Source organism: Silene latifolia, chromosome Y (assembly GCF_048544455.1).
Source record: "Silene latifolia isolate original U9 population chromosome Y, ASM4854445v1, whole genome shotgun sequence".
Taxonomy (NCBI): Eukaryota; Viridiplantae; Streptophyta; class Magnoliopsida; order Caryophyllales; family Caryophyllaceae; genus Silene; species Silene latifolia.
Window position 1 is genome coordinate 36,247,520 of NC_133538.1, and position 12,596 is coordinate 36,260,115.

The 12,596-nt window shown below is 36.8% G+C and overlaps 1 protein-coding gene across 1 annotated transcript; it reads left to right on the top strand.

Annotated features, from left to right (window-relative positions):
- Positions 1-9,691: 9,691 nt before the first annotated feature.
- LOC141627842 (uncharacterized) lies at positions 9,692-10,183 on the top strand. The gene has a single exon (XM_074441054.1). The coding sequence runs from the start codon at positions 9,692-9,694 to the stop codon at positions 10,181-10,183; it is 492 nt and encodes a 163-aa protein (XP_074297155.1).
- Positions 10,184-12,596: the final 2,413 nt, after the last annotated feature.

The following is a 12,596-nucleotide window of genomic DNA, read 5'->3' on the forward strand; positions in this document are numbered from 1 at the left end:
TTGTAATTTTGAGTCCTTTTATGAACAATATTAAGAAATATGAGTTAATTATGGTCAAATAGTTAGTGGAGACTAATTTTGAATCCTAAGAAGTTAGGGTAATTAACTTGTGCATAAATATGAATTTATGTAATTTTTGTGATTATAAAATGTTGAATCACGCAAATCCGTAAAACCCGAGTAATATACGATATTGGCTAATTAAAGGCGATTTAGCATAAAATTGGGCATGTTCATACATATTTTAATGCTACATTTTATTTATGATAGTCATAATTTTATTTTATCTAATTTTTGAATTATGTACTTTTTACTTAGTATGACCTTAGTTTTTAATTGGTATTGCCCGAAATATATGGGAATATCGATTCGGTTGTAATTTTATTGTGATCTCGTATCACCGTCTTGTAATTTAATAGATTTATTTTATTATAGTTACAAATGTATAATAGGAAATTATGTAATTTATTATATAATTTTATTCATTTCGGAGTTCCCAAAGACGGATTTCTTCAAGAAGGCGATACATAAAGACGGTGTTACCTCGAGATGCGTGCCACAACCGAAGTTCAAGGGACCAATGCAGTTGGTTTCCGAATATGTAATAGTTAATTAGATTTTCTATTTTAGGAAGGCCATACTAGGATTTTATTTAATTTATGCTTTGCATTTTATTTATATGTTGCATGCATCGCTAAATCGCCATAACTAAAACATGCATCATCTTTTAATCGAGTATATCGACCGTGTCAATTATAATTATCAGAGTTCACCGCTTTAGTTCACTTAAAACGTGATAGATAATAAATTGACATGACCTCTTGCTAAAATAAACAATTGAGACATAGCCTTACCAAAGAGTAGAAACCATGAAAACCTATTTCGTGAGGGAGTGCACTCGGCCACACCGGGGTACAAACCTTGTTACGTAAGGGAAGTGGGTGATAAATGTCTATCCACCGAATTCATGTTGATAAGGGATGTATCGGCCACACCGTGCCCAAGTTGATGTGGATTTGGATCATGGACACATTTATTCGAAATTTGGATTGAACTCAACAAAAGTTTTTGATAAGGGATGTATCGGCCACACCGTGCCCTTGTCGGATGTGTTTTGGGCTAAAGATAAATGTTAATGTAATTTTATCGACCAAGAGTTCTAAGAGTAGAATCGATTAAAGAGTTAATCCACCGAGTTATATTGATAAGGGATGTATCGGCCACACTGTGCCCAAGTTAATATGAATTTGGATCTTGGAATCATTTATCATAGTTGGGTAGAGGTCACTATGTAAATGCTATACTTGTTTTTCCAAGTATTAATAAAACGATAAATGTTAAGTTTTCCATTATTTCGTTATTATATTGTTCTATTTCTTTACCACAATTCATATACGATATCATTTCGATTTTTGATTCAAAACTCCATTAAAACATCGTAACTAAAGACAAAATTTGAATTTTCTTCTAAAGACCTCGAAAGAACCATTGCTAAGGATCTCTTGTAAAGAGTATAGATTAAAGTTATTCATTATCAAACAGGTTTTTGATTCTTGACTAACACATCTACTTACAATGGATTGTTATTCATATACTTAATTGAATTAAGTACCTTGAAGCGATAAATTATTTTGGTAATTAGATTTGTCAGAATTCGTAATTGACCAAAATAACGCAACCACTTCAATAAAAGTTTTAAGACTAAAACGAACAAATGAAGAGTAATCTTCATGAATTCAATTTTGCTTCTCAAAGCAAAGACTCATTGAAATAAGTGGGAGCATTCTCTTAAACCGTTAAGATGAGGATGAGGTTCAAGAAGTAAAGATTATAATGGAATTGATACAAAGGTAATGTTAAAGGTAAAGTTGTTGAGAATGACGATACTAAACCTATCAATCCCGACCGATAAGTTTCCATTGTCTTAAATGTTGGACACGAGAAAGGAGACTACCCCAAATTATTGAAGAATCAACAAGTTATTTGTGGGACATCTAATGAGACCTTCTTCTTTAAATGTTTATTTGATTGACACAAAATTTTGCTAGTACTACTTCGTCAATATTGGAAACCGGTGGTAGTTTTCATCATTATGTTTGATACATAGGATGATTAGAATATGACGACTAGCAACAATGAAGTTGAGAGATAGAGTCATTGTGTACTAAATCTAGTTTTCGGGTTTGGAGTTGTACTTAATTGTGACTATTAAGTACATAAACTCTAAATAAGAATACAAACTTGTTAAGATACAAAAGAGGTTTTACTTTTGTGACCCTATACACCACGATTTGATGTATGGCTAGCCCATTATCAAAATGATTATATTCTAAACCAAACTAGAATGATATATCATGAAGATGATGCAAGACTCAAATTGATAACCCAAGATTAAACCTTAAATTCTAGAATGATTAACGCAAAGAGTTATCGAGTACTCTTGAAACCATTAGATTGTTAATGGAATATGCGTATCTTGTATTCAAAGCAAGATGTCTCGTGCCTTTTGGTTGAAAAGGAGATCGAGGTTGTAAATCATCGATCCAAAATAGGTTGATCATTTTCTTTTACCAACGATTTAAGTTGACGCTAATATGTTCACTTAATAAGGTAAATAGAAAAATCTTTGAAGAATTTCAAAGAGTTCAAGGAATCACGATTTAGTCGTGATGGGATTATCAAAGTGAAGACTTTGATATAAGCCAAAAGAAATGTGATATAGTATCACAAGTTAATCTCACTTAGCACGCATTATGGGATAATGTGTGGTTGGATAACAAATCAAATGCTATTCGATATGGTTTGGACTTCGATCAAGTTACTTTGAGTTACTTGATCCTTTTGGGGATTTTATCTTTTTGTCTAGATTATTTTTCCGCTAAATATAAAACGATTCATATGAGATATGAAATGGTAGGGTACCATGTTTGTAAGTTTTCACAAGAAACAAATGCTCATTTTTCCCTTTCAATTATCACGAGTACGACGGGTTTTCGGCTCGTGAAGCTGTCTTTCTAAAATACAAGTTTATTTCTAGAAGACAGAGTGGGAGAAATTATTCAAGAGAGCCACAAAGAATGTTATGTCGCAAGAAACTGGTGTTTCTTGGCTACATGAGACGTTTTGTGTAAGACATTGTTTCTTTAAAACCTAGGAGGTTAAATTCGTCACTTGTTAAAAATGATGAATTCATGCTACTTTTAAGAAAGTAAAGAGCTTATAACTTACAAAAGAAATTGTTTGATTCAAGTTGATTACTTCTAGAAAGTAATGAAAATATGACTTACATAAGAGTATTTAAGTCACAACTCAATACAAGGCTCAGAGCCATGAAAATCCGAAACAAAAGGGCTTAATTAGTGACAAAGGGTTTTGCACTAATTAAGAGAGATTTCATAGCAAGATTGGTTGCAAAGGGTTTTGCACTACTTTAAATGCTTAAGTCTATTTGGATCTTCTTAGGGATTGTGTTTCATTATTATGAAATACATAGCGAGTGAATCTAAAACTCACTTCTTCATTTAGAAGGAATGTATTCAATACATGTCTTGAGTTTTATAGATTCTTGCAATCCTAAGATAATGTGAAACTTAAGAGATAATATTAAGTAGGACATCAATGAGTTAGAATCAACATTTTGATCATGTGATAAAACTTTTCTCGATAAGTCGAGAAGTTGTGTTTATACATGAAGTTTAGTGGGAGTTACGAAAATGTTAATTAGTCTTATATGTGAATGACATATTGATCATTGCGAATGATGTAAGACTTTTGGAGCATTATAATATATCTTTAATATCCGGATTTATGAAGATAAATCCACATGATATTAGCGTCAATAAGAAGTCTTACGTTGATAAGATTCATGACTAGTTCAATTAAATTGAACATATTTGATTGATTACATTTGCTTCCTCTGCCGGATCAATTAAATAAGTAATGATGTGTAACACTTCATATACTTTGAGTATGATGAATTGTTTTCAAAATCGAATTTAAGTAATCTTTACCAAGTAAGCCATAAAGATTACCCTTAAGTGCTTGCAGAAGCATTAAGGCTATGATGCAAAGTGTTTATGATGTAATTTTGTGTAAGGGTGTTACACAAGTGACAATTGACAATTGAGATTGCGCATGGTTTCCGACAAAACCATAATCAAAACACATTAGGATGGTTAAGATACCATTGTGGCAATGTTAATTAAGAAGTAGATTTTCTAGAATCGTTATAGACAATAAAGAACAATGAGAGATATTTATAACGGAAATTGAGTACACTTGCAATCATGAGATGTGCAAGAAGGATGTGTTCCGCACACTGTGAAAACAGTGGGAGCTATTCTTAGGCTAGAGGGCCTATGTCTTGATTGGATCTCGACACGTACTCAGAAAGTTTTGTAATGCAAATGTATACATTACAAAGGAAAACGAGTATGTAGTAAGGTTGAGTAAGGTACAAGAAATTGATAAAACCTACTAACCAAAGCCTTCTCAAAGGCTAAACATGATGAGTCATGTCATTTCAATTGAATTGAAATGAACAACTACGTACAAGATCAAATTAGATTATAGAACATGAAATAGTAATCGGGCATTGACTATTCATATGTGATAATCGCATTTGTCGTTCGAGTTTTACTTTAAAACACTTTTATTATACTTTGTTACATCCAAACGGGTTGTAGAGACAGCGTTGAACCCCGTTAAAGTGAACCCGGATTAACATAGTATTAGCCTATAGTCGCTTGTATGAGGTGACGTCTCGAAGTGACTAGAATGTGATGCGATTGATGGCAAGTTCAAGTGCTATAGAGTCATGTGAGATGACTAGTCGATCACATAGGCAGACTGTTAGGAACAGTTTGTCGGGCCTTATGACCGCTTATAGAGTTCTGGCAATTTATATAGCCTGGTCGTGGCGAGAGCTGCTATAGTATTCTAATGAGTCGATTCTTTTGACTAAAGACTGTTCGCCTAAGATAGCACAGTTTCAGATTAACTTTGATTTGTGTTACTACGACCTTCGTAAATGGGGTCAAATGGACATATTTTGGGTTATGATGGCTGTGGCTAGTCGAAGAGAATAAGTGCGATAGGAATTATCCACCCCCTTGTCAGGGTTAAAACAATATCTCAGAGCCACTCGAGGAGTAATGAACTGGAAATGCGTGGCCACGCTCGGAAGGTATCTATAATAGATAAATCCGGTCAATCAGTTATTCTCCAGATCGAGGAAACCACTCTCGATATGATCACTTGCAAGTACGACCCGAAAGACACCTTGCATTGAGTGGGAGATAGTAATAGGACAAGAGAATTGGTGACGCACACTTGTCGAGGACAAGTGGGAGATTGTTGGGAAATGTGTCCTCAACAATAGTGTGATCACATGATTTAAATATCATTATTAAATCTCATTTTAAGAATACATGTGGGATGTAATATTTTACAGTCAACTGGTCCACACATATCGGTAATGATTGGCTGACTAGAGTTTGACATTACTGTCGTGCGACGGTGGTGATCAGTTGATCCCCTTAGGTGATACCTATAGAGAAATACTCTTAATTTATTATTTAATTAATCGTATACCGATATGAGTTAATTAAATTGCTTAAAATTGACGGATGATTTTGTGAGTATAATTTACGTATCTTATTGTAAATATGATTAAATGAGGCACGGTCTAAGTAATCGAATTGTTTTATTACTTAGATGAAATCATTGTTTACAGAAACAATTGAAACGGAATGAATAAATTATTATAAATACTGAATGTTGTAATTTATAATTTGGAAACATTTTTGGTACGAGTAATTACGAATTACTAGTCGATTTTGTAAATGACATATTTTGTGAGTATGTTGATTTTTAATAAGTTAAAAATACATTACATTGTGACATGTCATGTAACATGTTACATGTGACAAATTGACAAATGACAAAATAAAATGGATCATCCATTTTATAATGAAAGTGCCGAAATTATGGAGGGAGTTAGTGGAGAAATTGTGTTAATTGTTTAAGTGGAAAACACAATGATGAAAGCTAACAAGTAGTCATGCAAACCTAAGCTTTTGAGAAGAGAAAAAATAAAAGGCATTGGGCATACTACCCAAGGCCAATTTTCGGCCAACCATAGAAGAAAAGAAAAGAGTTTTTCTTTTCAATTCATTAATTCATTCTTTTCATCTTATTTTTCTAGTGTAAGAAAATCTATCAAAAACTCTCTACAATTTATGATAATTCTAGAGAAATAAAGTCACAAAATTACTATCTCTTGAACCGAAATTCCAAGAGTAAAATCAATGTTTTGTGTCAATTTTAAGTAGACTAATCTTAATACTAGATCATATTATTTTAGTCTTTAAGATGTATTCCTTGGGTATTCACATTTGGGAGAGGTTCTAATTTGGACCTTTTGTTCATCCATTTAAGGGAAAGCTCAAGAACTAACAAATAGGTGAATTTGTTAGTGCCCATAAAACCAAATTTCATTTGGTGAGAAATTGATTTTCTTATCTCCTTTTATTAAAGTTTGCATGCATAAGATTCATTTATTAATTTTATGACAAATTAAATTCAAAACATATATGAATATGTTGAGTATATAGATCTACTTTTCTAACAGTTTTAACATCCCACGCGATTGCACGGGACATAAGGTCAACTTGAATGGCAAGTAATACACTCAAAAGGAGTCTCTAAATGATCTTGGGCAATCTACCAATACACACCAAAAGAGCAAACGACTACATTCATTTTGTGCCATGGGTATTCAGGAGGGGCGTAATAGATTGGGTTAACAGGTGTTTGAGGTCATGTTTTAAGAGTGTTGACAATATACCAAGAAAAGCAAAGAAAATGAATAGAAAAAACACTGAGTTGATCAAAACTACCAAAAGATTAAGGAGCAAAGATCCGAGTAAATCAAGACGAGTTGAAGTGTTTAAGGTTTTAAAAGAGTCTAGGATGAATGTCAAATTAAAGGAGTAGAAGGTAAGCGAGAGTTGACAAAACGAGGGACAGACGCACACAATGTGGATGATAATGTGGATGATACTCTTAGAATGACGGTGACACATGTTAAACAAGGCGAAACAGGTAACCTCGACAGGAGAGACTAACATTATGTGGGAGTATACGTCCCCCAAGCTAGCTACAAGAAAAGAAAATTACGGTGCTTGGTACATGTGGAACATAATCATTTAAGGTTGGTCATGAAAAGAAGGGTAAGGTGAGGGTAAGAGCACTCTTTAGAATAAGAGAAGTTTAAGGAGAAACTTTTAAAGTAGCACCAAGAGCTGATATAATAGTTACAATAGGTTTAAAATTAAAAGAAATTGAGTAACAAGAATGTTTTGATGATGAAAAAAGAGCACATTAACTCATTGTCAAAAACGTTTCAAGAGACATTGACAATAATAAATATATGAAACACATGGTTGAGGTGAGGAGGATAGGTCCAAAAAGAAGGGATCTAAGAGACTTAAGGGTATACTTCATGACTGCATCTATATTAGTCGTTTATCATACTTTAAATTCAAAGATCAAAAGAGATGAGGCGTGTACATGTTGTATGTAACACATGCAATGTTAAACGAATTAAAATACAAATGGATTGCCATTTTTTGTTTTGTTTTACCAATTAAATATCTCAAAACTACTATCTAAGGGAAAAAATGTATTATCCAATAAGTGTCAATTAGTTTAGAATTAACTACTATCTAAGCAATATATTTTGTTAATCAAATATGTCAGCATTAAAATTGATCTATAGTCCCCTTTACACAATAAAGGCTAAAACAACCTTACGCATTTTACAATTATTTAGATAATTATTTTAGAATCCGTGCAACGCACGGGCATCACACTAGTTGATAATATCACAAGGTATATATACAAGGGTTTGTTAGCTACTAACTAGGAAGATTACCTAATAATTAGGCAACTAATTATCTATACAATCGACTATGTTAAGTAACTAAATATTACGTAAATAATTACAAATTTACTTATATTCTATCAAAAGGCAAGGTTGTTTGCTAACAATATCCCCTAAATCAATGAAAAGGTAATAAGGCAATCCCATAAAATCAACACAAAATCAAAGACGGCACGTATTCGTCACTTTGGAGTGACGGATACCATTTCCTCTCACAAATGACCCAAATAGAGGAGAGAGGGAAGCACATGGGGGTGCCCCCACCTTGTCCCTCCTATCATTTTGTGAGTGACATTACCCGTCACTTGCTCCGATCCGTCTTCAACAAGACTAACTGAAAAATCAATAAAGTGGTACTTATTTGCTACTACTCATCAAGATACACAGTATGGCAAATATCTCTAGACTATCCTCCTAACTATACAACTACCACCTTTGCATTTGTGCCACCTATACATAATATTTAGCTTACTCCACAGCCAAGATGTAAGAGTTCGATATTAGTGTTGGGCGTCAAGCAGCTTAAGACCTGCTTACATTACACAACTGTGTAACTATACCCTTCCTCAAAACACAAATACAGGGGTTAGTTATTTATATACCAATATTTAATTAAAAGTTATTAAATCTCGAAAAATTGATATTAATCGCAAAAATATACTAGCTTGTTGTATTATTATTACTTAGGTTATGTTGAATTTGGCTTGCTTTTGCAATTAGTGATCATAATTTGTACACAGATTATAATTTTTATTAATGACATAACTGGTATATACACATTTATCCATATGTTTTTGATATTCATGTTTCTTATACTTCCTCCATTCAACTCCAAACTACCATATTGCTTTTTCACGTTTGCCAACACATGTTTTGCGCGGTAAATATCATTAGCTACGTATATGCAAAAATTATAAAAGTTACATATTTTTAATGTACTCGTAAAGACGAATCAAATAAGATCCCACAAGAATATATTTTCACTTATATATTGAGAGAAAATTGCAATTGAAGATTCATTTGTGAATAGTATGCAAAAACCAATATAGTAGTTTGGAGTTGAATGGAGGAAGTATGACAATAGGTCTTGGTATAGACGGGTGGGGCGAACAGACGGGTAAAGACCTCTAATAAAATGGGTAGGGGGGACAATTGTGGGGCACCCCCATGTGCTTCCCACTTTATGACGAAATGGGTATTTTGTGAGGAAAAATGGTATCCGTCTATACTTATAAACGGATAGTATCCGTCTATAATGAGAATTTGTGCTTATATGATTGTCTTGTGATTTTCTTTCTAATCTCATTTAGTCTAGACTTCATCTCACCTTGCTATTGGTGCGATAGTGCGTTCTTCCTGCGTTTGTCAGAAATACTATACGAACATAATTTTTAGAGTGTCTATGCATAATAAGTGAATATTTTACATCAACAAAGACACACACACATCCTTCCCACACCCCCGCAAACTCTGTGTACTGAATTAAACTTGTAAAACAGGTTTAAATAGCTTCATTGGTGATATTAATTTAACGCATGTATTTGATCAATTGTTTGTTATTAGTAAATAATATATTTGTATATATTTAGTTACCTAGTTTAGAGATACGTTCACATTGTAAATACGAGTATATATTGTAACCTCGGATAATTGATTATTCACGGAATACAATTCTTTCATGGTATCCGTAGTTTTAGGTTTTCTTAAAAATCCAACAGCCGTCATCCTCTTCGTCACAGCCACGGCATGACGAACACCGAAAGCAGCACCACGCATGGAGCCACTGGTAAGCCCAACCTCCATCCTGATTATTCCGTCACAAACATCCTCAATAAGGTTCGAATGTTAGATGGTGTTAAGGTGTCTTACTCCGCCTGGGTGAAGCTTTTTACCCTCCATGCCCGAGGTTATAAAGTCCTTCACCATATTGACGGCACCAATCCGCCACCCGAGACCGACGCCTCGTATGCGTCCTGGTGTGAAATTGATGCCCATGTGCTTCAATGGATCTACGGATCCGTTTCCGATGAGCTCCTTCTTCGCATTCTCGAGGCAGACTCCACGGCTCATGAGGCATGGCTCCGTCTCAAAAATCACTTTCACAATAACAAGGGTTCTCGAGCGGCGGCCTTGGAACACGAATTTACTCATATGTCGCTGGAAAAAGCGTCATCTTTGGACGATTATTGCCAACGTCTGAAGGACATCGCCACCCAATTGAATGATGTCGGCAGCTAGGTAGATGATCAGCGCCTTGTTCTTCAATTGGTTCGCGGGTTACCGTCTGAGTACGATGTGGTCGGTGCTTTCATTAACCAACAATTGCCCACTTTCGAAACTGCCCGTAGCATGCTCCAACTTGAAGAGCAACGGAAATCTGCCCGCTCCGAGCCTGCTCCCACCGCACTTGCTGCCCCTGCCGCCACCGACGCCAACGAACTCCAAGGTAATGACACTCACCCTCCTCGTGGTAATTCGAATTGGACTAATAATAATAATAGAAAGTATTATCATAAAGGGAAGGGTGGGAAAGGGAATTGGAAAAATAATGGCAAAGGGGGTGGTACTGGCGGCGGTAATGGCAGCAGTGGCAAGTCGTCCACCGTTCCGGCAGCAATCACCATACCCATGTGGCCTGGTACACCTTGGAATGCTCCCTGGGGTGTGCCGCCATGCCCGTACCCTGCTCAACAAGGGTGGGCTCCTGTCTGGCAGCCGCAGCAGCCACGTGGACCGTCCCAATCTCAACCACGGTTCTCTGTTCCCGGCCAAGTCTACGGACAAGCCTATATTGCAGCTCCACAAGCAGGATGGGAGATGTCCAATATGAATCAGGCTTTTCAAACAATGACATTGATTCCGCCTGACAATGCTCAATGGGTCATGGATACGGGCGCCTCGTCACATCTCACCTCCGAGTCAGGTACGCTAAATCCTCCTTTTAATTTGAGTTCTATTCGGTCAATCTTTGTCGGCAATGGTAAGTCCATTCCTGTACTTGGGTCGGATCACGCATCCATAACCCTCCCTGACTGCAAATTGTCCCTCAAAAACGTCCTTTACGCCCCTAACATTATTAAAAACCTTATTTCCGTTCGCCAATTTACCAAAGATAATAATGTTACTGTGGAATTTGACCCTAATGGTTTCTCTGTGAAGGATATTCAGACTGGGAGAACGATAATGAGGAGCAATAGCACCGGTACCCTCTACCCCGTGTCAGCCACGTCGTCCAAAGAGCCACCCATCACGTTCATCGCCGAGTCATCTCGTGACCTTTGGCATCCTCGCCTAGGTCACCCCGGCTCCAATATTACTAGTTATCTTCATAGTCACAAATTTATAAATTGTAATAAGGAGCCCCGCTCCCATTTATGTCATTCTTGTCAAGTAGGAAAACATAAACGTCTCCCATTTAATGATTCAAATTCTATGTCACTTTCACCTTTTGATATTTTACATTGTCACTTGTGGACTTCCCCTCTCCTTAGTAAAAGTGGATTCAAATACTACATGGTCCTCATCGATAATTACTGTCAATACGTATGGGTCTATCCACTAAAATTCAAATCCGAATCCTTTCAAAAATTTATCCAACTTCAAGCTTTAATTCGCACCCAATTTTCCAAAGAAATTAAAAGTTTTCAATGCGACATGGGCCGCGAATTTGATAATTCTTCCTTCCACAATTTGGCCCAACAACACGGCATCTCCCTACGGTTTTCATGTCCACACACATCCCCTCAAAACGGTAAAGCCGAACGCATGATCCGTCGCTTAAACGAAATTATGCTTACCTTACTTCTACATGCCTCCCTACCACCTACATTTTGGGTCGATGCACTTCATACAGCCACTTACCTTCACAACATCCTTCCTTCCAAAATTCTTTCCTACCGATCCCCCGCTTCCGCCCTCTTCCTCCGTCACCCAACATATTCTCACCTACGAGTCTTCGGTTGCCTATGCTACCCAAACTTGTCTGCCACTCGTCAAAATAAACTTCAACCACGATCTACCCGTTGTGTTTTCTTAGGCTATCCCGCAAATTATCGAGGATACCAGTGTCTTGAGCTCTCCTCCGGCAAAATTCTCCTATCCCGGCATGTCACTTTTGACGAACACACCTTTCCCTTCGCTGCCACTACCCCTACCACATCCTCCACCTACGACTTCCTCCACACTCCTCTTCCTCTAGACACCTTCGCCTACCCTACCTCCCCTGCCCACAACGACCCAGCCAACCCTACCCAAACTGACCCCCCAACCCCTGCCCACACCGAACCCAATACCCCTAACTCACCAGACACACCACCACACACCAACCCCGCCACACCAGACCCGCCAATACCGTCCCCTCCTCCAAACACCGCAGCCATTCCCACTACCCAACTCCAACCAACCCACCAAATGGCAACCCGTGCTAGTCACGGCATTTTCAAACCTATAGACCGCCTCAACCTTATCGCCCATACAAAGCCCCACATCAGCTCTCTACCCAAATCCCCCAAAGACGCCCTTTGTGACCCGAATTGGAAAGCCGCAATGAATGCCGAATATCGTGCTCTTATTGAAAATCATACATGGGATTTAGTGCCCCGACCCGCTGATGCTCATGTGATTAGGTGTATGTGGCTCTTTCGTCACAAGT

Bases quoted from the DNA above. Each gene is read 5' to 3' on its own strand.
- LOC141627842 (XM_074441054.1), top strand. From the start codon at position 9,692: ATGACGAACACCGAAAGCAGCACCACGCATGGAGCCACTGGTAAGCCC.